The sequence below is a fragment of the Herpailurus yagouaroundi genome, unplaced genomic scaffold (genome assembly GCF_014898765.1).
Source record: "Herpailurus yagouaroundi ecotype Mexico unplaced genomic scaffold, PumYag 29, whole genome shotgun sequence".
NCBI classification, from domain to species: domain Eukaryota; kingdom Metazoa; phylum Chordata; class Mammalia; order Carnivora; family Felidae; genus Herpailurus; species Herpailurus yagouaroundi.
Genome location: NW_024412377.1, coordinates 59,310,752 through 59,337,667, shown reverse-complemented (window position 1 = coordinate 59,337,667; position 26,916 = coordinate 59,310,752). Strand labels below are relative to the sequence as shown.

General features: G+C 43.6%; 1 protein-coding gene across 1 annotated transcript in view; it reads left to right on the top strand.

Moving 5' to 3' along the window:
* Nucleotides 1-26,916, top strand: part of SLIT3 (slit guidance ligand 3) — a 595,338-nt gene that overhangs the window by 424,237 nt on the left and 144,185 nt on the right. Inside the window, exon 6 of the mRNA XM_040444444.1 lies at nucleotides 15,921-15,992. Coding sequence (XP_040300378.1) covers nucleotides 15,921-15,992 — 72 coding nt within the window. The remainder of the gene's footprint in view (nucleotides 1-15,920; nucleotides 15,993-26,916) is intronic.

Genomic DNA, 26,916 nt, shown 5'->3' with positions numbered 1-26,916 from the left:
CCCACCCAGATGTCAAACAATCATAAAATGCAAAAAAAAAAACTATGATGGATATACCCCTAAGTCCCTGGGACTCCAATCCTTTTTAGCCCCCCACCTCCTCATCATACTTGAAGCCCTGGACTTGAAAGGGCCTTGGATTGAAAGGATCAAGCATCCCTGGATGCTAGGGGCCTTCAGACTTGACAATACAATTTGATCATCATTCACTGTCTTATTTTTTTCATTCGTGTATCTTATATCACTCTTCTCGTCCCAAGTAGTGTGACCTAAGGAGTTTGTGATCAAGCCCTGGCTATTCTGAAAGTTATCTTAGGATTTAAAACAATTATTTCTCTCTGATCCTGTCTGTCCTTTTCTTTAAAAATGATGGACTTGGACTGGATGGTATCTAAGATTGCTTCCAATACGAAATTCTACGATTCTATGGTTGTCCTCACCCAGAGAGCTGGAATCTCCTTCGGCAGGGTGGAGGGCCGGTCATAGTAGGTGATATTGTTAATGACCTAGAAGCACACAGTGATGCTCTGAAGTTAGGGGGATGGAACAGTAGGCAGGTAGATGTTGCCCGAGAAATAATGTTACGGTTTGCTATCAAGGTGCAGAAAATAACTCGAAGGAAGAGATCTCATTAGGACTGAAAGTCTTGGCGATCGCATTCCCTTTCTCCCCCACCTCCTCCTGCCCCCACTCCCGAATAAAACAAAAAGGTCATCTTCTCCTACACACACACACAGATTCTTTTCTGAAATATGTGGGATGCATAAAATAGCAAATGCCGTCAGATCTCAAGTTGGGCAAATACAGAGACAGCATTTTCAGTCTCATTGAAAAGTAGTTGTCAGAAATATGCCATTCATTCAGAGTCTCTAAGTGCTCTGTCAAGCTTTAACTTGATTAAAATTGAAAACCACATTGCTTGAAAACCAAACGCAAAATCGAAATCTCCTTACTCGGTGCTCTTAGATTCTGAAGCCTGGGCTTATGGATTATCCTCAGTTAATTTATGCCATCTTTGTGCCATACATTAATTTTGAATATATTTGTTGAAAATTTCCTGTAGCTTGCATTTATGGTTGTCAAAGGGGCTTTTATCTTGAAAAAAATGGTGCTGGTTTTAATTACAATTCTAAATAGCTTCATAACCATCGTGAACCCTGGATTTACATCATCTTTATGACAGCCACGCAATTCCCGCTTTATTGATTTTGTCATTTGCTTCATTACAGTTAATGCAAACCTTTTGTACAGACACAATTCTGGTGCTGCGCTCTTCTTGGAGGGGTTCACATAGAACATCATGACCGAAGGAGACCCCATCCCTCCACCCCTGCTTCCACTGCAGTGCTGACCAAAGGAAAAATCAGGACGGGAAATAGTTCCAAAGTGGCTATCCATCACAGACAAAGGAAACGTTAGCTCTGATTATCCAACCCTTTCCTCTGATCCGATGGGTTCTGACTTTTCTGTTTTGAAGTCCTGTGAGATGACATCGCTCACTGTGGAAGGATTGTTGGGTTCACCCCACCCCAAGCCACACGTGCCCTCTGTTCAGAGAAGACCTGTAGCAGCGGTGACCGCCTTCCACATTTCACACGCGACCCTGCTGCACCCAGTCCAGCCAGGGGCAATGGGGCCGAAGCGTATTGGGATGTAAATGTGTTGTGTCCTATGCTGAGCTTAGTCCCAGGGTGTGAGTACCCAAAGAGTGAGTGTGGAACCTAGGTTGCAAAATTGGAACCTTGGCTGGTGAATTTGAAAAGGAATTTTTTAAGGGGAAAAAAAAAATAGAATGAGAGAGCTCAGGGAAATGTAAAAAGACACAAGCTTATCCATTTGTATCCATCAGGCACAAGCTTCAGAAAGCCAACAGCAGCTGAGGGAACAAAGAAAGGTCCTGGGCACCCCATAAGTAAGGGAGTTTCTTTGTGGCAATTTGTGGACAAAGGCCAGGACACTATCTAGGTGGAGTTCGACAGTTGAGAAAACAGCACTTTTGACCTAGGAATGAGCATTTTCCCTTTCAGGTCCAGCTTCAAAGGACCCTGCTTTTCCCAAAGCAAGGGTTGTAAGAGAACTGGCCTTTAGGCGGGATATAAAATAGGGTGAAGTTACCAGAAAGAGCAATGTGAGTCCAAAGATCATTTCAGGAGGGGAGAGGGGTCCCATTTCTAATGTGCTTTAGGGGCAAATCCAGGAAGGTCCTAGACGGCTTGTCTGCCCTGGGACCTCCCAGGGACTTATAGGTGAATCACTCAACTGGAGGGTGTCACCAGGATGGCCTTGTCCAATTCTGCCTTCACACGCTGTGTTCCCACTTCTACACTCTCACTTTGCCAGTCCCCAATTTCATGGGGGGACTCTAGCCTTAGCTTTCTGAGGCCACTCAGAAAAATTAGTGAAAGCTTTTCAAAAGTTGCCTCTGGGACTAACAGGATGGGGAAAGATGCCGTTTCTGACCAGGAAGAGGAGACGTTTCACGGAGATGAGGTCGAAGGAGCCACAGCAGCCTGATCCCTTATTTCTAACCCCATAAACATGCAAAAGCTTGAGAGAGCAGGTCTTTTTCTAACTAAGAAATGCTACGTGAATCTCAACCCGTTAGTTAGGCACTGTTGTGGCCTTCTGAGCTCAGTGGGTTTCCCGGGGAGCATTTTGGCAGACGTTAATACCACTTTTTGTTCATTCTTGTATTTTTTTTTCTAACCTGTTCAGACCTCCAGGGCCCCCGTCCTAACTGCTCCAGGCAGAGGAAACTCATATTTGCATTCTCAACATGCTGCATTAGAAATAAAATCAACTCCTCAGATAGTACCTGTAACAACAAAATGAGAAAATTCTCATGTGAGGACTTCAGGGGCTGGATTAAAATTCTGCAGCCCTGAATATCAGCTCTGGAGGGGTGCACAGAAATCATCTATTTCACAGCTTTGTTTTACTGATAGGGAAATTTTAGCCCAGAGAAGTTAGGGCACGACCCAGCAAGGTCAAAGATCTTTGTCATTTGATTTCCAAGCAACCTTTATTTTTTTTCCCACTCAACCATACCATCTTAGATAAAACTGTACTGCTGGCAAATGAGTAAAAGAAAATCATTCTTTTTCCTTTTTCCCCCAGCACGGTACTTCTTATCCTCAGTTCTGAAGTCTAAGCCATGCTCTCATTTCCCTTTCCTGGAATCAGGGGAGGAATCAGAAGCTGATTTCAGGTTTGACCTGACCAAGTGGCAGTAACCACAGTGGAAAACCAGAAACCTTCAATCCTGACGTGGAAGCTTGTTGATAGAACTGGGCCTCACCATGCACCCGGGTGGGAACTGTTTCAGTGGGGTCCCTCTGGCTTCTAGCCCTTTCTGTCCTCTGCTTTTTTGGCCTCTTCCTTCCATTCCAGCTTGTTTGGTTTCATTCAGCTCCCCGAGACCGTGTGGCTGCTCCAGAGTCCAAGTTAGAGAGGGAAGAGTAGGGAAAATGAAGAAGACTCCCCATTTCTACCCAGCCTTCATCCTCCTCTCTTTCCCCAGGAGCCTTGCCCATGGGGCTCCCAGAGGCTCCAGCAGAGAAGAACTTCTGGTCAGAGACACTTCTCTTTCTGCGCCAAGGAGAAGATCATGGCCTCCTTGCTAGCCTTCTTAGGGGCACTAAAGAACCAATCTGAGGAATGGGAAGAAGGAAACTCAATGCAGCCTACTGAGTTATCTGTGCTGGGTACTAGTGGAGAAGAGGGTGCAGTGGTGTGGACAATACAAACTAGTGGCTAATCCCACAACATTTTACATTTGACTTGGGAATTGAGCAAATGATCTCTCCCCCTTGCATCGAGTTTACCATCCTCATTCTCTTTGCTTAAACTGTTGTCTTGTTGTTGTTTTTATTTTTTTGTTTTGTTTTGCTGAGTGCAAAGTGACAGGTAGTGTCCCCAAAGCCAGCTAAGTGAGTTTTTAAATTTGCTATAAATAACCCCCAAAAGTAGGTGGATTAAGTCTCCCCATGTTTCTTTCCTTCCTCCTCTTTGTTCTTCAGATGCCAAGATCCTTCTTTCCACGTGAGGTGGAATTGCGTTTGCCTCCTGATGGTACCTAGTATAAGCTCTGGCCCTGGGCTTCCTTGCCTCTGTGATGATGTCACAGGAAAATTATCCCCACAGTGTGATGCTCTCTTAAAGCTCCTCCCTGCCACAGGAAGAGCAAGCCCCTCTTTGGTGGGGGGTGCAATTCACATAACAGAATTCAACATTTTAAAGTATACACGATTCAGTGGCATTTAGTACATTCACAATGTTGTGCAGCCATCATTTTTATCCAAACCATTTTCATCCTCCCAAAAGGAAAACCCATACCCGTTAAGCAGTTATTCCCCACACCCCTCTTATTCCCAGTTCCTGCCACATACCAATCTGTTTTTCTGTTTCTGTAGATTACCTGTTCTGATTATTTCATATAGAGTCACATAATATGTGTGCATTTATGTCTGGCCCTTTCGCTTAGTATAATGTTTTCATACTTCGTCCATGTGTATTGCAGCATGCATCAGGGTCCCATTCTTTTTTTATGACTGAATAATATTCCATTGTATGGATATGTCACAATTTGCTTACCTGTTCATCTTCTGATGAACATTTGGGTTGTTTCTGCCTTTTGGCTATTGCAAACTGCACTTCTATGAACATTTTTATACAAGTTTTTGCTTGAACACGTTTTTAGTTCTTTGGGGCACACACCTAGGAGTAGAATTGCTGGGCCATCAGATAACTCTATGATTAACTTTTGAGGAACTACCAAACTGTTCCAGGCTGCACCATTTTACATTCCCACTATCACCGTGAAAGCCTCCCTGTTTCAACACATCACTTTCTAGCTTTTTGATTCTAGCCATCCTAGTGGGTATAAAGTGGTAGCTTGTTGTAACACCCCCAGGGTTGTGTACCACATACTTCCTGTGTGCCAGGCACTATGGGGCAGGTGCAGCTGTGAGCAAGACAGACCTTGCCCTGCTCTCCCATTGCCAGTGAGTCCAGGCACTCATTATGCATTAAAAGTAATGGTAATGAAAAAAGAAGCCAGCCTTTTCCTAGAGTATTTCAGTTTGGTGCATTAGCTGGATTGAATGTGGTTATCAGCACTGCCCATGTTGCTGAGTTTTGATGCCCCCTTTTTCAGCAGTTAATTACAGGGACCTTGATGTCCCATTACAGTGAGCTTACAAGACATATTTTAATTGGCTTCTGCTGCCACAAAGACACCTTTGAATGACACCTCACTAATGGCCACTGACCCTGCACATCCCAGTACATGACCTGGTTAGTACTGCTCAGTTGTTTCAGGTTGTACAACTTTAGAAGACAAGTCTGTGTCACCACTGGGGAAGGCCATGTCCAGGAAAGATTGATTAAAATCTGTGCAATTTGCCAGTTGCCTGGAGCAAAGAGAGCCATTTCCTTGAATGTGCCTCAACCTTGCTCAAGAAAGCACTAAGCTGTCCCATCATGGTCAGAGGCCACCTCCCAGGTCCCAATAGGCAGCTTGAAATTATAGCATCTCCTTAAGCTGTAGGTGCCTGCCCGTTATCCTCAGCAACTGGAACCCAAATCAGTCTGCTTCCCCCAGTTAAATGGCATGGGACTTCCAGGGAATCTAATTGAGAGACACACAGGGGACACTGAGGGGAAACCATTGAATTACTGCCCTTACATACCATCTTCTGGGTAAGAATGCTTGCAGGCCAATGAAAGTAACTGGATTCCAGTGACATATGCCAAGACCAAACCTTCACTCTTCTCACTAGCCTCTTCCCAACTGATTATAAATGAGTTAAGTCCACATGGTCCTAATACATGCCCCCTATCTTTGCACTTTGGAAGGCAAAGAGAAGGATGGCAATGGAGGGTAAGCCCTGAGTCCCCTGGATCAGGAAGACAGGTTTGACTCTGACTCTCTGATGTATTAGCTGAGTTACCTTGAAGATGCTATATAACCTCTCTGAACTTTGGTTTCCTCGTGTGTTTACAATTAGCCCTACTACTGTGAAATAAGTGCTTTAATGGAAGGATGACCAAAGTGTCAGGAGGTTTGGAGAGAGTTCACTTCGCTGAGTTTGCACAGGAAGGTTTCCCAGAGGATGTAGCCTCTGAGGAGGGCCTTGATGGATAAGAAGGGATTCCCCAAACAGAAGAGGCAGGAAGGACCAGCACGATGAGGCATGGAACCATGCAAGCACTTGGTACACTCGCATATTGCCTGCAGAGTGGGTGGAGGGGTGCCATGCTGAGGAGTCTGAGCTGTGTACAGAGAAACAGCACCACCTGTATCATTATCATTATGAGCATGGGCGGACCTGGGTTCAAGGCCAAGCTAAGACTGAACTCTCAATGTCTCACTTGCTTTTTCTGTAAAACATGGATCATGATGTTTTGAGACCCAGCAGAGATAAGACATTGAAGATGCCCAGCTCAGTAAATGGTGACTAGGTGCTATGTGCAGTTATGATTGTGCTTGTGTTATTGTTATAACTTGTAGGCCATGAGGAGTCATTAAAGGCTCATGTCCAGATGAAAGAGTGTCAAGATTAAGAAATTATACATCACTGGGTGGCTGGCTGGCTCAGTCAGTGGAGCATTGACTCTTGATCTCAAGGTTATGAGTTTGAGCCCCGTGTTGTGTAGAGAATGCTTAAAAATAAAATCTTAAAAAAATTATAGACAGTAGTGTGGCTTTTGGCTACTTTTGGTGCTCAGCAGGTAACTTGACTGAATATTAATTTAAAATGGCCACCAAGGAATGGGGCTCAATTTTGTAATCACTCTCCCTAAAGGTTCTCACCTATGGGAATTGTAAGTATGGGCCCATGTTGACGACATTCTCCCAGTAAGAGAAAAATTTGTATTTTCTTTCATGTAGGCTTTTGATGGCTTCTCATATTTCAATCTCCTATCAGCTAGAGAAGTACAAAAAAGCATATGAGTCTGAACTGCTGCCCTCAGTCCAGAAAAAAATATATTGAATATCTCAAATAATAGATTCTTTGGTCTGGGACAGAAGAAGAGGGGATAAAGGGATAGGCTCAAAGCACAGAAGGATCTGAATAAGATGAACAGGAACTTTTTCTTAAGAATCTCATAAGAAATTGACCTCAGGCCACGTAACTTCAGATCTGAAGGAGACTTTAGAGATTATATAAGATGAATTCCTGTATTTACTATTATTTATTTCAAAGGAAAGAAAACTAATGCCACAAAGACATTTTCAGAGCACATACATTTCATTACTTTCATACTCAAAACTTCCTTTTGGGCTAAATGTTACTCCCTCCATTTTACAAATGAAGAAACAGACGTGGGAACGTGAGTGCTGTTCATAACCTGGGTGGTTTATAAACAGTCCAAGATCAGCGTGCCAGCAGATTCTGTGTCTGCTGAGGGCCTGCTTCCCAGAGGGCCGGCGGTCTTTTTGCTGTGACATCATGTGGCAGAGGGAGCAAGGAATCTTTTCAGGGCCCTTTTGTAAGGATACTAGTCTCATTCATGAGGGCTCTGCCCCACTTCCTAATAACCACTTTAGAGGAGAGTTTTCAACATATAAATCTTGGGAGGGGGAAGACACGTTCAATCTATAGCATTCTACCCCTGGCCCCCCAAAATGCATATCTTCTCACAAGGAAAGTATGTTTCATTCCATCCTAATAGACTCAAACTCATTCCAGCATCAACTTAAAAATCTGAAATCCGAAGTCTCATCTAAATCGAGGCTCAAGGTATAACTCACTTGGAGCAAATTCCTCTCTAGTTAGGAACCTGGAAAATCAAACGTGTGCTTCCAGAATGCAATGGTGGGACAGGCCTAGGACCAACATTCCCATTCCAAAAGGGAACAATAGTAAAGAAGAGAGGAATGACAAGTAGGTCCAGAGCAAGCCCAAAACCTTAAAACTCAATAATAATCTTAGGCTTCGTGCTCTGCCCTCCAGGTCCACTGAGACAGGTGTTAGTCACTTCATTCATCAGCTAGAAATTTATGGGCACCCCAGTCTTCTATTTTATTTTTAAAAAAGGGGGTAGCAAATGTTGAGACCCTCCAAAAAGTTACTTCACATGGGTTGGAAATATGAGTAAATTCAGAACGTTTTAAAGTTCTACATGAGAGATTCATGTGATTCTCCTAAAGGGAGACAAAGCTCTTTGGAGGTCTGAGAAGGCCATTTCTGTGTTTCCTTGATATGGCCTTGACGGACTGTCAGGGAGAAATCCTGGACCAACCCAGAGTAGAGCTGCTTACAGCTTACAGTATTTGAATGGAACCCAGCATCCCACCTGGGCTCTTATGCCTGAAGCTGTTTCGGTCCAGGAAGAAGTACTCGGCTCTGGCTGCCGTGTGTTGCTCATATTCACATGTCTGGAATAGTTTCTCTAGAGTCCAATGGGAAAATTTCTGAAACCCCTGTGGGGGTGAAAAAATTTAAAAACTCCCGACAGTTTATGCTGATTGACTTTGAAAACAGAAATAAAAAACCAGAGATGTGGACGGTAACTTTCAAGCCTGTTAACAAAAGTACTTTTCATCTTTCCAGTTTCTCACTCCCTTTCTCTTCCACCAGGGAGGAACCCTAGATGGTTATCACTCCAGAGTGTAACTAGGGAAACCACAAACCTGCCCCAATTGCTATGGAGACAGCCTTTTTTATTTGTTTGGCCTCTGAGTATTCATGACATCAGCAAGGAGGCCAAGAAAAACACGGGTGCTTCTTACAAAGGCATTTTAATTCCCAGTGAGGAAAATTAAGAATGCACACTAGGACCTCTCAGCAACTTTCAGGGCTCCCACCAGCCCCGCTGTGGGTATAGGTGTGTTTGTAAAGGGACAGCCCATTTTACAGGAGATGCAGTGAGGAGCCTTGAGTTGATGTCACTGATGTGCAGAGAATAAATCTGTTTCCAGTGGAGTCAGCCCCAGGGATACAACCGGGGAATGACCACCACAGTTTGCTGGGATGGATGAGTTCCCCAGGATGGGTGTCAGAAGTTTCAGTGCTAAAATGAGAAAGTTCCAGACACACCTTGGCAAGCTGGACATCCTAGGTATAAAAGCACTTTGTTCCTAGTATCACAAGAAAGGGACACAAAAAAAGGACGGATTTGAGATCAACCTCAAAAAAGGAGAGCACATTTTGCAACAAACACCAAACTTCCTTGATCCCGTGGTCTACGAGTGGCCACTAAGTGAATGAAACTCTCCTCCACGTGAATATAGGGTGTTTTTGTTTGATCTGCTTTTGTTTGGTCGGTTGGTTGTTTTTGTTGTTGTTTTATTTATCTAGAAATGCTAGAAATTGGTTTCAAATGGATACTCGTCCAAATTAAATGAGAGCTCAGCCTCTTCCTAGCAACTATCCTTCATGCTAAATTGGTTTGCAGGGATTTTCCCCCTGCATTTTTCAGCACAAATTCATTTGCCAAATCCCCAACAAACCGGAAACTATGTAAACACAGAAGTGGAGTTATTGATATTTCCCAGTGATGTGTAAAACACCCCTTTATTCTCCAAGGTCTGGCGTGCCTCTTTGGTGCTAATCCATCATCTGTGTTTGCATTATTGCAGAGCTTGGTTTCAGGAGCATGTACTGGAGTGGATGCAGTTATTCTCCTGCTGAGAAGTTGCATGTGTTGAACAGCAATGTGATACATACTTAATAAAAGGTATTATGCTAGGCATGTGGCAAAGTGTGCATAAGGATGCTTGTTGAAATAGATTCTGCTTCAATTTTTGAGTTAAGTTCTAAGCAGGATGTTCTGATCAGAGAGCTTAATTAACCTAGAATTCTGTCCTTTACAGAGTAAGTGTGGTTGGTTAAAATCTTTGGAATACTAACAATCACTTAATTATCTAAATATATCTGTAAATATGACTGGAGATGGGCACATTAAATTTCAGAGGTCAGCAGTCACTTTACCCATTTTATAATATGCATTTGCATTTATATGCATACAATAAGGAGATATTACATGTAATAATTATGTAAGAAAAATAGACATAAAGTTGTCACCTGTAGACAGGAATCTTTGTGGATACATAAATAATGCATGGATCGGTAAACATATCAATATGCATGTGTTCTTCGGTCTGGTGGACAAGTGTACCAAATGTGCAAAATAATAGATTCACCTCTTTTTGTTCATTTGAGATGTTATTTTAATGTGGAATTACAGTAGCTCCTTAATGATGAGAAGTAGTGACAATTCATTAGCAGACTGTGGCTTAGATCAAGTGTTTGATTTGCCTACAAAGTGTGGCCAGTACTCAATTATATGGAGTGTATGCTTTCCTTTTGAACATATTTTTTCCCCTTTGCCAGTTAAAATAACCTTGAGCTTTTTTTTTTTCTTTTGAAGACCCCAGCCAGCAGCAGACAAATTGTTCTTCAGTAATGATTTTTTTTAGAATCTTAAACTGTCATTAAAAACAAAACAAAACAAAACAAAACAAAACAAAAAAAACCCTTCTGAAGCGCTACTAGATTTCTTGTTTTCTGCTTAAAGGACAATCGGATAATGAGAAGAAAAGAAACAGCATGTCAGGGCTACTTCATGTTTTGTCTTCTGGCTTGTTTTAAGAAAGCAGGGATTCCCTGGGGGGGGTTTGTTTGTATCTCTCTTTCTTTTTAATAGTTGCAACACTTTGAGTACACTCCCAGTACGTATGCGTAGGAACATATATTTTTCATCAAAAATAAATCTGAATTGGTTTTTAGAATCCTCTTATATCTTTTAAGATAGTCAAGATGTGAAAACCGCATGTGTCGCTTCTCCCACATATTTTCAAAGGATGTCGTACACTTTATTTTGTATCCTAGGCACCTAATACAGTATGAACATCTACGAACACTCAGTTGCTCTTATGGGTTAATTAATTGTTGGATTCTGAGACCATAGGCTTGCTTTGAATTTCTCTTGTGAATTTCATGCAGAAGTCCTTCTACTTACTGTGCGCATTTTATGGAGATAGTTTTGCTCGGAAATTAGCAAACCGTTTAATTCCAAAGAGCGCTGAACCTTAGCTACTTCTCCCATTTAACGTGAGGGCTGCAGTGACAGCAGCTGCAGTCCTGGAGCAAACACTGCGGCTGGATTGGGGGCCCGGAGCAACAGTGCCCTTAGGCTAAGTTTAACCATCCAAGGGCGGAGATGCTGGGGTCGCCCAGAACATCTGGATGAAAAGGAAACATCTGGATGGATGTGTCTTGGTATGTAGACCTTGTATCTAGATGACTAGTTGAGAATTCTACTTTTCTTCCAGATATCCAAAGCCTGTTTCTGGAGATTTCTGTCTTCGAGGTATTTCTTCCTCCTGGGGACTCAAATGCATCAGGGAAATCATGAGATTTTCTTTCTGCCTTTGTTCTTGTTGTAGGATGGTGGTGGTGGTTAGGAGATAGGTACATTGCTCTTAATATTGTAATCAGTTTTTTTAAACCCTTTTTAAAGGATTTAGATCTGCTTCTTTAAGTTTTTGAAGTGCAAAAATATTTCTGTCCTGCCTCAATTGTGAAATTTGAAACTGTGATTGAAAGAGATGAATCGTGATAATGTTATGCTTATGAATGGGAATTCTTACAAAAGCACCATCTCCCTGTCTGCTGTGGGTGAAGATTATTTTAGGTCCTCACTCACGCTGGCTTTCCCTTCTGACTTGTTTATATTCTCAGAGTATAAAAATACAGTAGTCAGAGAGCTCCTCTCAGGGAGTCTGCATTTAGTTCTTCTCAGAGGAGTCCTTTCTAAATGGACTCTGGTATCATTTTAGCACACATTGTTTGCTGAAATCTGAGCTGCCCAGGGAAATTAGAGCAGTTAATTTAATATTGTGAACGTTTTGGGGCTTCCAGGCTTAGTCACAGGCAGAAAAGTGTAAATCAAATTGAGTTTTCTGTATAAAGTAGATGACAATGAAAGTTGCTTCCAAAAACCAGCCCAGCTTTCCCCCATCTGCTGCCTTCCCGCTCCTCATCTTCACGCTGGGCCCACAGAAATTCACGTTATTCCAACCTTCTCCCCAGATGCTCCCTCAGGGGAGGTCTGTGTGGCAGAAAGCTCCCAGTGTGGTCATAGAGGGAATGCTACCACCATTACCCCCTGTTAATAGGGCCATAGGGCCGCAGCCAGGACTGTGGAGCTCATGGCTTAGCATCTCCCACCATGTAGTCTGAGCCCAGCCCTGCTGTACTTCAGGACAAGGACTTACCCCTGCAACCACGCGTGACCAGCTGGGAAGTCCCTGGCACTCTGCTAGGCACCAGGGCAGGCTGTTTTGTATGGTAAAATTGGATTCGGTAACAGTGCAATATATACCTCTTACTGCCATGGGAAAAATAGAGCGCCATCAGGCATCCTAAGACTGCCGAGTTCTCTGTGCTCCCCTTTCTAAAGTTCCTTTTGCACATACAAGCCTCCTGAGTAATGGAGTAGGGAGTGAGCAATGGGCTTTTTGCTTTGTTATTAAGAGGATCTTTGAAGGAGTCCTTTCAAAGCCATGAATTGGACCTTTGACCTGAGAGCTTAGAACACAGTTCAGCAGCCTCCATCAACCCCCAGAAACAAACTGCTAGCTAAGTCAAAGGCTTTGGCCTTAGCTCTGGCAGATTCTCTGTGTGTTTAGTCGTGCTCCACTCCTAACACCTGCAAAGAAATGCTGGGCTTGCATTTATTTTGTACTCCCTACTCCATACTTCAGGACTAACTTTTGCATGTCTGAGATGTAATTTTGAAAGAGAAAGAACCCTTATCTGAACCAAGCGTGTATTTACTTTGCTTTAGGGGCTAGTTTATTTGCATGAAATACCAGGATTGATTACAGACAATTAATGACCTTTTTATGAACACTCTGATACTCGGTGCCATAAAGATATTATAGCTGGACAGTGAAGTAATTCTCAGGTTTTCGTTTGCTTGACGTGACCCTCCTAGGCCTTGTACCCCTGTAGAACAATGCAGATGGGGAACGACTGACAACTGAGGCTGGGAGACTGTTTATCTGTGAGTAGAGTGAAAGGACACAATCTTGGTTATAATAAATGTTTTCCAGAAGAGCACACTTCTGCATAAATATTTGAAATTTTGATACATTTCATACATTCTAAACCAGTCTATAAAAATACACGTACAGAGATGCTTCTGATATTAAAGCTCGGTTTTCCCCATTACTAATAAACGAGTAGGTGCCAACTCGTGCCACCCACTGAACCTGTTTAAACATCATGGCACACTGATCATGTGTGACACCTCTCTGCTTTCAGCCTCACAGCGACCAAGCCCCACCTAAGACTCTGTCCCCACTGTGCCAGTACCCTTGGTGGCCAGGCTCCAATGGGACGCTGACTAGTGGGTTTTGATTTTCATCTTTCGCACGTGTCCTTTCCCTCACCCTTTTTAATCTCTTTCCACCACTTAATTCTTTCCCTTCTTTCTTTCTTTTTCTTTTTTTTTTTTGAAGTTTTTTACTTATTTGAGAGAGAGAGAGAGAGCAGGGAGGGGCAGAGAGAGAGGGAGATAGAGAGAATCCCAAGCAGGCTCCCCACCAGCAGCTCTGAGCCTGACTCAGGGCTCAAACTCAGAACCATGAGATCATGACCTGAGACGAAACCAAGAGCTGGGCACTTAACTGACTGAGCAGCCCAGGTGCCCCTCCTTTTTTTTTTTTTTTTTTCCTAGGAGTTTCTCTTCTCCCCTGCAGATTGCATTCTTTCCATATAACATTCTGTATACTTAGAGCATCCTGTTTGGTTTCTGGTGCTCAAAAAGAAAAGGAATAGAACACACCTGACAGATCCAGCAAATAAATAACATTCTAAAAGCAAGGACCTCTCTCTGAAATGTCTGCCCCAAAGCCGATAGATGCACGACAAACTGCCATCTCTACGACACTCTCCTAGACTTCTCAATGTGATGATTTAGAAACTTTTCTATTTAGGAGGTTGCAGCCATTTTTGCCGAATTCAGCATATTTATTGAACAATTTCTTGGAGCCAAAAGCCAACTCCACTGTATTTCTGCTTGGTAAGGTTTGGTGGCCTTGGTATGGGGCGGGGGTTGTTGATTCATCAGCCCTTAAACTGATGATAAATCTAGAAACTGGGCAGCAGTACTAGGCTGCCTTAATAGAACCTTTTCAGGGAATCAGCAGCCTCAGTACTTACGGGAAATCTTTGGAAAGGATATCCAGCAAACTCATGTGAAGAAAAACTCCAGAAGAATTCCGGGTAGCAAGAACACTGAGATTTCACATGAGTGGGCATCAGCGAGAACTCTGAACACTCGATGTAGAAGTTGCCGACCTAAAGAGTGCTTCTGCTTCATGAGATACCCATTTCCTGTTTATTTTTAAGGCCTAGATGTCTAAGTCTCATATCGTGAGCATTTATTGGGATGATTCCATTCCCTGTAATATCGTGACAGAGCCCATCTGTTGTGACACACGACATCAGTCTAATTGTATGTGTTTCATCCACGTGCACGTACAGAATCCTCTATCTATCTGGTTTCTCGATGAGAAAAGTATTTTAAATCCTCCTTCCTGCTGCAGAATATAAAACCCTCTGTGAGGGTTACCGAGTGTTATCATTGATACATGTTTTGCACGGAGTTGTTGGGATAAATGAGTACAAGTCATAAGTGAAAATGCCAACATCAGGCAATCCCTCCACCTGAGAGGGGCTGATTTTTTCTAAGACAAAAGAAAAAAAAAGTCTATAAGGGAGTTTTCTCAGTACAGCCATACTTCTTTAGGCCATTCCCCCCAAAGACCGTGGTATGTTCTGTACACAAAATGCAATAGACAATCTGGTGCTAATACACATTTTCTATATCCTGTCTTTTAGCAAACAAATTACTGATATATAACATGATATTTGAGTTGGAATGTGGTCTTGACTTACACATCAGATCTATTTTGATTTAGAGATAATGGTGTGTATTTGTTATCCTTCAACTAAAATACCTCAATTGCCAACTAGAATGTATATTAGTCAAGACATCCTTTTAAAAGACATTATTTTCATGCTCATAAGATGGAAAGGAAAATTTAAAAAAAGGAATCCTGAAATAGGTGCATTTAATTCTCCCCAATTTAAATTTAAGTGGTACATCTTTAAGGCAATAACAATATTCCTTTTTTTCCCCCATCAGGAATGCTTCCATCAATGGATTTCTTTAATGTTGATGGTGGTTGGTGCAGTTTGAGGGAATCTGTATTTAGTCAGAAAATGCTTCAATAGAATGACCTACCAGATGGGCCCCATAACAAAGCACGGAGGCATCAAACCACCACAGACATTTGGTGCTTAGAATAATAAAAAGACTATAAAATGAGATTAGTTGAGTCTAATTTGGAATTGGTATATTCCCCATGCACCCTCGCTGCTCTTGGGCAGATAAAGCCTTGAGATTTAGCACTGTGTCAGAGCAGAAGACTGCAACTTCCAGTAAAGGGAGACGAGGGAGAGGGAGAGAGGGAAAAAAGCATTCTGGGAGGTCGCGGAGGGCAGAGCAGTGACCTCCAATGATTTACAGGCCTTTAGCTTAATGAAATTGTTTCAGTGACATGACGGTAAGAGCTCGTAATGGATTGGATGCCCTAATGTAATGAAATTACTCCCTTCTGCCTAAAAAAAAAAAAAAAAAAAAAAGCGCAATTAATATTTACTGAGACCTGACAGCCTTTGGTGCGCTCGTCTGTGTAGTTCTCTCAGACAGTCAGAGAGCAGAGACGGAGCAGCGTGGCAGACAAGCTGGCTCTGCGCGAGCTCCTGGCGGGGACGAGCAGAGCCTGCCAGGGGTGGAGGGACAGGCGCTAGGGTGGCCGGGGACGCCCGGCCCGGGCCGCCCGGCTCCTCGGCGCTGCCCCCACTCAGCCTTCATGCCCTCCCCTTGCTTTTCCACAGGCAACTGGACAACAACCACATCAGCTGCATTGAAGATGGAGCCTTCCGAGCGCTGCGCGATTTGGAGATCCTGTGAGTTGATTTTGCGACCGCTGCCTTGTGTGCGTGTGCGTGTGTGTGTTGTCCGTGTGAGGAGGAAAGAGGGGGAGTGTGTGTGCAGGGGGGTCCGTGTGGATGCCTTTCTGTGTCTTCTGCTGCAGTGCTATTAAAATTGGGAACCGGGAGATCCCTCTGGCTCACCTTGGCCAAAGTGTTCGCAGGCAGCAAAGTGTGATTTCTCACCTCCCACAAACTGGGGTTCCTGCTAATTAAGTCTCAATTGAGTCCTTTCTCCCCGGTGCTCCCGCGGTATTTGTTGCTGGGTGGAACAGATGGGCTGGAATAGCCCCCCAGCGCCTGCCAGAGCATTCAGGGAGAGTGTGTTTGAGTGTGGGCATGGGAAGAGACAGGTTACAGGTCTGGGAGATGAGAGAGGGGTAAGACCAAGGGGTCAGTAGGAATCACCCAGAATCACAAAGGGACCTTGGCACAGGGCTGGGGGCAGGGGGCGGGGGGGAATGCCAAACAGCCTGGTGAAATCTGGTCATTGCCATTGCTCCTGGGATCTCATCTCGGGTTTAAATCCAAACTTTAAGCAGTAACCTTAAAGTGGCAGGGTGGGAGCAAGATGAGAAGAGGTGGAATCCCACCCTATATAGCTTGTCTAGAAAAAAAAAAAAATTTGTAGGTGCCTTTGTGTGCCCAGATTTTCAAATGGGTCCAACCTGATTTCCGGGGAGTCAGTGGGGATGGGGGGGAGGGTGGAACTCAGCTAGGAATCATCTTGGGGTCATTCAAACTAAAGTTGAATGTGTAAGAAAACATTTTGATTGTTGTCCCCAGAGCGACACTTCTAGCTGTCCCTGATTTGGAAAAGCCCGGAAAGGAAGGCAGTAAAGCCTAGTAGAACTTGTGTCAAGAGATGTGTGGTTCAGTCCCGACTCAGCCCCTAATTAGCTGTGTGACCTTGGGCAAGTCCCTTCTGCACTTGGGATCTCAGTTTTCCCGTTTGGAAAATAGAGGGTTTGTTGCTATATCTTGCAGGCGACTTCCCTTTTCCAAGCTCTGTCACTGCTTGGTTCTAAAAATAATTCTGATGGTACAGTTCTGTCCAGTGAATGATAGGGTAGGATTTGTTGAGCATTCCCCTGAAAATCAAAAATTACATAGTCGCCAGGTTACAGATCTCTGACTTCCAGAAAAATGAATAAATGTCGAACAAATGAATGAGTGAATATGTAAAAACATCCCTTTATACGTGAAGGAAGGTCCTCCTCCTACCTTCCTTTCCACCTGGCCCCTGCAGACAGTAGGCACGGGTTGGAGAAAGCCTCTCCACGTTGTGTGAGAGGAAGGTGATTCCAAGAGGAATCACGGGAAATCAAAGGGGATGCTGATGCTGCAAGGTGCCGGAAATCTGACGAAAGCCACGAATTCCTGGGACAGAAACAGCAGGACCCACAGCCAGGGAGGTCAGGTTGTCAGTCCTAAGACGGATGATGGCTTCTCACCCAAACTCTGACCCCGGAACCGGCGACAAATGCAGGTCTGCTAGGGAGAGGGTGCCAGCCCAATTTAGTGACTTAGGACTTCTCTTATCAAGAGGCTGAGGCTGAGAAGGGTAGGCGCAGGTTTCCCAGCCTGCAAAAAAAGCATTTCGGGAAAGGGCTGCTAGGAGAATTTCACCCTTTTCTTGGGAAGGATGAGAAAATTCCTTGGGAAGAGACCAGGAAATGGAAATCACCAGCTGCCATGAAACAGCTGTGATGACCTGACAGCCTGCATGTAGTTCTCTGCACTGGGAGTGGTGATGCCTCGTCTCAATGGGAGACCTGTCTGGGGCAGAGGATAGGGCTGGACAGTCAGATACTGTGGGTATGGGGTCCTGGGTGCAGTGGGACTCAGGCCAAATGGCTCAACTTCTCTGAGTCTGTTTCCTCAACTTTAAAAAGAGTCAGCTTTTGTACACATAGAAGTGGCTTTCTGAATGCCATCCCATCCACTCCCCTAACTCTCCATCATGCCCGCACCCCCATCAAACCCCGTCTGGGACAGAACTGAACTGCTCCTCTCTATGCCAGTGCTTTGCTATTTTTAAAACATTGGTATATTATAGCATGTTGGTACACCAGGTTTCTCAAACTTGAAGCTTAAAAGCCTCTGGGGTGGGGTGGGGGGGGAGTAGTTCTCCTTCTCTATTATTGCAAAGAGCCCACAGGACCTGATTAGTTTATCTCCTCAATTCCAAACAAAGCCAGATCAATAGCTTTGTTTTAAAGACGCTCTGATTTGGCTTCACATGGCTAAGTACTTAAAATTAATCATAATCATTTATTCCATGGGTTTTTAATTTCCAGCAGAGGCACACGGCTTTGGAACCATCTATCTTAATGGTGAACCATTCTGAAATTGGCTGGAGCCGACATCTCCATTTAAAGAATCTCCTCTCCCCACCCCCAGACCTTCCAAATCTCATTTGCACATTGACATTTTATAATACTTCTCCATAATCACAACTTAGCCATCATAAAGAACCTTGACAATGAAATAATAAATAGGAACTAAGTGAAGGCATCATATATTAACTTAATAAGTTTTTGAGAGAGAGAGGTTCAAAACACCTTATCCCCAGAAAACTCATCTTTAAGTATCAAAAGCTTTAAAAGTCTGCAGATTAAGAAGACAAAATAGAGTAACTTCAGGTGTATTTTCTCTCTGACATTAGGCAAAAACAAGGAAAGCCCATGATTATTCCATGGAAAGCTCTCTCAAAATTAACTTAAGGAAAGTTTGTGGATGTCAACTAGTGGAAATATTTCACAAGGGATCCCCCTATTATTTCATCCTTTCTGCGGATGAAAATGCTGTAAAACTTCTTCCCATCCAGGCTGGGGTTGGTCTCACAGGATACACTGAATGGGAACTTAGGAGGTGAGCCTGGGAGAAACACTGGCAGTAAGAAGAGAGGAATGGGCACAAGGCTGGAAAAGACTGTGACACCTGCTCTCTTGATCCTCATTTTTGGCTCATACCCCTGAGGAAGGTCTAGCAGAGAATATGGTGAACAAAGGAAAAGAGCCACCACCCTTCTCCCCTTTACAGGTAACCAGAAAAAGGGCTAAGGAAAAACAAACAAACAAAAAAAAAAAACACAGCGTGAGTGAAATTTCTCAAGGCTCCAGTGCCACCAAAGAAGAATCATGGTGCACATGGTACTGCCTTTGTAGCATTTGTTGCGCAGTTATCCGTGCCCAACCGTGCTTTTACATACCTTGCCTCTCTGCATCCTCACAACCCTCCATGAAGCTGCCATTGTCATCTCCCTCCTTCTGCAAAGGACCCATCTCATAGAAGTCAAGTAACTGCTTAACTAGTAAGCAGCAGAGCCTGTGTGATTAACCATTCTACCAAGCTGCTTTACTGATCTGTGTGGCCAAGGCCCTCGTGGTGTTGGCTCCCTGAAGCATGGCCAACATGTGACACACAGTGATGTGAACCGGACCCCAGAGCCAGGCTAGGCGAGCTATCAGAGAGTTTGGAGCCTCCCACATGCTTGTGAAATTGTCTTTTTTTTTTTTTTTTTTTTTTTTTTTACCCAGTGAATGGGTCCCCACAAAGTTGAAGGTAAATCAGACTTGCCAGGGAAAGAAAATAATCCCACTTTCTCACCGACTCACATTCTGGTCCCAGGTGTGATTTATTCTCACTTCTGGACATCACCATTTGACTTTGACACTCAGTGGTTTGTTGGCTCCATTCTTCAGACCTTCCCATGATATAGCCCCAGCTTTCTGTATGGCCTTAAGGTCCTTAACTGAGAGTTTCTACGACTCAGACACCTTCTGTTACCCAAATCACTGGCCTTTCATTTCCACCTGTTCTATACATTTGGCGATTCACTTAGTCTGTTTCCTTCTGGTTGTGTTTACACTGCCTTCGAATATGGCAAGACTGCATTTCTGACTCTGTGTGGTCAGGAATCATTTGTTGCGGTACCCTGAGCCGTGGGTTTCCTTGACTGTCAGGTTGAGGACAGCCAGGCATTTCGCCAGTAATACCAGTCACCTCCCTGCCCAACATGCCATCCTGGGTCAGAAATCTGTTTAATGAAAAAAAAAAAAAATTAAGCATATGGAAAAATGAAACAAAATGAAAAAACCTACTTAATAAAGTAATTAACTTTTTTCAATAGTACTGTGGGAGAGGGAAAAAGATTTTCAGACATTGTCTCCCGACTTTATGCAGCAAATCAGAAGTTTAGTAGATGTGCTGCCAAAAAATGCCAAACCAAAGATGTCAGGAGCACAGCCCGAAAATGCTCATACATACCAGTGAGTAGCCTGCCCTTGATAAACCCCTGGTACCAGCTAAATTGTATGCAGGTCCAGCACATCTGCAGATAACTAATGTGTGCTGTTTGAAGGGCTCGCTCCACTTATGTCACTTGCCAGTTTTTGAAATTCAGCGAAATTATTGTAGGCGGGGCCGGGAAGGATCTTAGTTGTCTCCAGAATGACCTCTTATTTTGAGATAAGGCACAGGAAGATTGAGAGCAGGTGAGAGCGAGGACCAGGCCACATAACGTTTGGCCCGGGAACCCTGCTTCCCTTACCCTTGTCCAAGCTCTGGCTAGGACATTCGCCGAGGGAAAACAGCAAGTTAGTGGCAGCAAAGGGTCGACAATCTGGGTCTGCAGACCCCTGATCCTATGTTCTTTTTCCACATTGGACACCTCCATGCAACTACGCTATTCAGAAAAAAAAAAAAAAAAAACCCTCAGTAAGATCAGGGATCCTAAGCACAGCTGTCCTTTCAAAACCATTATTAAGTGTTTGCTGTTATTTAGGAGATTGGGGCTAGGGGGCAAACGTTAGTACATGACAGAATCAAGGAATGATTCTGCTTTCAGCTCTCTTAAAACCAGAGGTTGCAAACTAGATAGATCACAGACCATACTGCAGCCACAGATGAGTTTTTAAAATCTCGTTGAGTAGTTTTTCATTGAAATCAGCATTTTGTATTTTAAAATTACAAAATTCTTCATAAAAGTATAGATTCCCAGCTTAGGATTTCTGGGAAGCCAAAAGCATTGGCAACCCTGGGCTGCCAATGTGACAATACAATCAGTTGTGGCTAAAGAGCACATTCCCTCCCTAGATGGGATGTATAGACTCCACCTTCCCATCGACCTCCATTCATTTCAGTTCCCCACCAGCCCAGGTGGCCCATGCTTTAATCCATCCAAGATGCAAGGGCACCCTATGTGCCAGCATGGCACCAAATGCCAGAGACAATAAAGCTTTAGAAGAAGAGTCTCTGGCGGACCAAACACTATGGGCCAGAGCTTACCAGAGTTGTTGAGTGGACGTGTACAAGCAGAGCTAAGTGATGTGGAGCCCAGAAGTCCCAAACCGAGCAGGGACACTACAGAAGCAAGCAGGAATCTCTCATTTCTCATCTTCTGGGAAGGTCTTCTCAAAAATTGAACTAGCTTCCAAATTCTCTTTGACTTTAAAGCAGTGGTCATTGGATTTATGCAATTGATGAGAAATAAGAGATAAACACCCCCCACCCAATTTCATGCTCCCTAGACCCCTTTGTCATCCCATGCACTGAGCTCTTGCTTAGCCCACATTTAGAGAAGAGAGATTCAAGACTTAAAGCAGTGGTGTGTGTGGAAATTGGCCAGACTTTCAGGGTTGTTTTAGTTCTGCCACATCTGGGCAGGTACAACATGGCTTGTGACCCCAAGTCCCACTTGTAGACACAGAAGAATAGAGAAGAAAGTCCTTTGCTGGTATAAGAAGAAGGCGGTGACAAGAAAGTGGCAATCCTGATACCCATGTCAGGGTGTGCTCACTTCTCTAGCATGGGGTTGTTGTCCTGGCTGAAGGGTGCAGGGCATTGGGTGTAAGGACTTTCATAGACACTGTTGGCCGGGTAAAGAAAACCCAGAGCTGTATACAAGTGGAGGTCTATCCTCCACTTCAACTGAGCTTCCTCTGAATGTAGAACTAGATGCTCTGGTTAACAAATAATAATTAACAATATATAATACAATGATGTTATAACAATTATTAGTATAGTCACTATAGATATTATAATTACTGTTACGGCCTCTAGTTCTTAGTGTCCGCTATCTTCCAAGTGCTATGATATTAGGATGCAGCATTTTATGTAAATCCTCACCACAACCTTACAAGGTAGAACCTCTTGATCTTGTTTTTCTCATGAGGAAACTGAGGCTTAGAGAAGCTGCACGGCTTGTCCAGAGTGACACTGGCAAGTACACGGGACTGCTCTTCAAGTAGCAAATCCAGCCCCTGCACTTCCCTGCTCTGCTACAAAAAATTAAAATTAAAAAGTGCATTCTGCAGCACCCATACCAGAGAAACAATTATATGCATTAGTAAGATTACAGGCTACTGTAAATGCCCACAGTGATTCAGGAATGATAGTTTTTCATTTTGAAAAGTTGACCCATAGGGCACTCAGATCTAAACCTATGACCTCAGCTTAATCAGACTTACATCCAGTTCTGCAAAACTGCCCCAGACCTGGAGGCATGAGGCCACATTTGACCTTGGGGGTGTTAGAGTCCTCCCATAGGACTGGCCTCCAAGCCAGCTTCACCAAACTGGGTGGTTTGGGGTTCCTTTACTCACTGAAAAAATAGTAGCAGTAATACCAACCCCTTAGGCTATTATGTGGATTAAAGGAGATACCATAGGTGTGTGTCAGCAAATAGCACACACCCAACCAGACACTCGTCACAGTCAAGGTTGAAGGATACACCTATACTGTTTCACTGCCTTATCTCCAGAACTTCACAGGAACCTGGAACATAGTTAGGTAGTCATTTAAAGACAGAGAACCCAAATCGAGTGGAAATTAACTGAATTGAAGCCTACTCCACCTATTATGTCTATGTTATGTCTCGGTCCTACTCAGAACTAAGGTTGTGGTTGTCCCAGAATTATTTTAAATATTGAACAAAACAGTGCCTTTGGTTTTTCTTTCCTCCAGCAATGGCAATTTTTTTTTTATTACCAATGAAAAAATTAGAGCCGTAGTGAAAATTGGTGTTTCTAACAGACAAGACTTGTTTTTGTTTATTTACAAAGTGTTTCACCTGGGTTTCTCTGGGAGCTGGAAACATTTGTTTCAACTGAATTTTGAATCAGGGTATTTAGTCATGACATACCTTTGAATAGAACTGTCATTGCCTAATGAAAGTCTTAAAATACCTACAGAATATGATTTTTTTTTTTTTGGTACTGTGCTACAAATTGTGATTTGTTCAGGAAATCAGAATTAAAATTGTACTTTGTGGAGGGCACCAGTAACTTCCATTCAGCTCCCAGAATACTAGGAAAAGAACTGGGTTTTCTGTAAATGCTCACGTGGGCCACACAACACACCCCCCTCCTTTGTAGTCACCCAAACTCAAGGCTCAATCATAGTCATGTTCTTAAAATGACTAGCTTGGTTTTGAGAACATCAACTTAAGGAAAAAGTGAAATTTTCTCTGAAATACAGGATAATTTTTTCCATTTAAATAAGCAGCCCTTGAATAATTCAAGTAGCTAGAATTCAGGTGGGGGAAGATATTCTAGTGGTTTCCATTTGATTTCATGTTTCTGTTAACTAAAGGCTAGTTTAGTCTCTGAAAAGCAAATGTGTTGGTGTACATTCCTGGGTTAAGAGGATGTGGTGAAGGTCACTGAACTATTTGTTCTTGATCACAGAGGATCTGTAAATTGGTAGGAGTACCATTTTCAGCTTCTATGAGCACCACTTGGGTGGAATCGGGTGTTGGAAGTCTTGCTGCTCGAGGGAGCCACAGACTCCAGCCACCAGGACCCTGGGCTGAAATTCTGTCTTGACAAACTAGATTTGAGAGCAGCCTTTTGGTTTTCTTTATCCCACCTAAAACAAACTAGAAAAATAGCCCTGCATCTTTGAAAACAGAAAGATAACAGAGAGGTTTTTTTCTCTGGGACAAGATGTAGAGGCCAGTGGGGTCAGTTCACTTCTAAAATGCAGCTTCTACACTGATTTGCAAATGTGCTCCTATGCCAATGGTCAGCCTCTGCCTTATCTCTATCCCCCAGCAGCCAGCAATGACTTTGGTGACCAGTGTGTGAGCACTTTCAGTGAGTATCTTGCCCTTTGTTCAGTTCTCATCTTGTGGCTCTCAAGGGCCCCCTGGCCAAGAACCATGATGCCTTGAAAAGCCTAACCTGCCTCTTGGCTGGAGCTGCCACTTCCATCCAGGATGCAGAATATCGGATGGTTTGGCTCACCTATGGCCAAGAGCCCATTACTCTGCAAGAACTGTGTCCTGAAAGCCAAGTCCTAGGAACTCAAGCAGGATATTGACCCCTTCCTGTTAGCTGGCTTTATGGAGGAGAGGATGGCATGTTGAAGACATGGAGATGCAGTACTGGGGAGAATCAGAACATCCCCCCTTTCTCTGAGCTTCCATTTCCTGTATGCAAAACCACTCAGGAGCAAGGGATGAGGAGGAGGGAGGGTGGAAGGAATCTGATTCTGTTTCTCCAGTGTCATGTTTGTATTCTTTGGACTCACAGAAGCTCTAGCGTGCCCATTCCATCTTGATTTATAACTAAATCAGAGCACCCCAACTATTGATTAATAGTTGATTGAAAACTTCAGCTGTGGAATTTGATTTTTTTTTAATTGTTTTAGTCTTTATGGTGTTTTAAAAAATTAGAATTAGTTGCCAGTGTGTAAAACTCAGGTAATTATTTATTATAAATAAGACACTTATTTGTAAGTGTCTAAATTCAACTTTCCCAGAATATCTGGAAGCTGTGGCAACCCTGGGCATGCTTTTGTCTCTGATTATCTAGAGCAGCACTGTCCAGTAGGACTTTGTGTGATGCAAGAAATACTTATGCGTGTTATCCAATGTGACAGCCACTAACCACAGTGTGACTCTTGAGCACTTGAAATGTGGCTAGTACAACTGAGGAACTGAACTTTTATTTAATTCTAATTGATTTAAATTGAAATCACTACCTTTAGCTCATGGCTACCTTATTGGACAGCACAGGTTTAAAGCTGAGTGTCGAGTACCCCATTTGGACAGGGATTGCCCTCTACACATCTCCATCGCTCCCACGGGGCCTGCTTTCCTATTTGCTTTGTTCCAAACCACTGGAGCCATTTCACATTCATTAAGAAGCACATTTAAACAGTGTATTTTCTGAAACTAAATACTTTAAGATATCTGCCACTCCCCTCACCCTCCACTCTGTCCTTTCTCTATCTGAATTTAACCATTTGGATCTTGTGCCTGCAAAAGACCCATTTTCATTGAAACCCAGGAGTATGATTATTAAAACCGTCTCCCCCCAAAGTGAAATCTCTCTCTGTGAAAATTAGTTTCCTGATCCCAATTATACACTTCTTTCAGCCTTGCAAATCACTTCCACGAAGTCAACTGGGTAGGAAAATCACTCCCATGTCTGGACCCGTCCCTTCTCCATACATAAGCTAGATATGCGGCAGCTAGTTGGAGAAGCCAGCCCATTAACCCAACAGAAGCCGAAGCTTTATTTCCATAAAGAGAATAAGAAAAAGAGCTGACCCTGCATAACTTTTCAAATGCAGTGGGGGTTAGTTGTGACTTTCAGAGTCGGGCCAGACGTCCTATCTTTATACAGATCTGGACATCCACAACCTCTTCCACTGCTGTCTGGAAAACAGTTCCCATTCCAAAATTGCCATTTTAAAGCCAGCACCAGCCCAGTGGGAATCGGAGAGTGTAACTGTAGTTGGAAAGACCCTGGAGATCAACCAGTCCTACAATTTGTCTTGAAAGAAAGAAACTCCCCAGAAGGTTGAGTGAGTTACACATAGCCATGGAAAAACTTCATAGAAGAACAAGCCAGGAAACAAGTCTGTTGGCTCTTTGTCTAGTGCTCTGTATTACCATCTACCTTTCCCCTGTATTAGCAAAAGGGAAACAAAGACTAGTGAAGCCAGCCTCTATGCTCTGTCCAGCCCATCATCTCTTAATCTCTAGCATTTTTCCAGACAGAACAGTGTATGTTCAGTATGGGGACCAACACCCTCCCTTTCTAGGGCCTTCTAGTCCTGCAGGCACTACTGGGGTGTTGACCACCCCAGTGTCCACCAGGCTGCTATCTGGTAGGAAGGCAATCTGGGAAGAGATTGAATACTACATCGTTGATCCTGGCTACCAGTAGTGACCAGAGGCCTGATGAGTGAGCACAGGGGTGGGTCCCTGCCCCTGTTTGAGCCCAAATAGCCCAAGTAAACTGTGCCTAGCTCCCCAAGAGAGCCCTTTCCTTGCAAACACCGCAGGGTGAACCCAGACCTTGCCAGCATCTCCACTGAGAAACAGAGCCTCGTGCACACTGTAGCTTAGTTCCAAACTGTTCACAAGAAACAACTTACAGGTTTAGCCACAGGACTGATGCATGGTGTGTGGGAAGCTGGCAAGGGCACACTTGCCTGGTGGGACACAGTCTTACCCTTAGAAACAGAAACTTCCTCAGGGCTCTTTGTCTCCAGATAATGATAGTGGGACAGGAGATGAGGGGAAGGAACTTGAATAATTCTCTATCATTTAAGATAGTTCATTTAAATAGTAGGTTCCCAGTGGCTGTCCTCCCAGAAATGCAGTACAGAAGGAAGGCGTTAACTACGTCTCACTATTAAAATACTTCTTTATTTTTTTTAAGTTTTTAATTTTTATTTATCTTAAGAAAGAGAGAGAAGCCTGAGTGTGAGCAGGGGAAGGGGCAAGAGGGAGGGAGGGAGAGAATCCCAAGTAGGCTCCACACTGTCATCGCAGAGCCCAGCATGTGGCTCGATGACCCCATGAACTGTGAGATCATGACCTGAGCCAAAGTCAGGAGTTAGACACTTACCCAACTGAGCTACCCAGGTGCCCCCAAATACT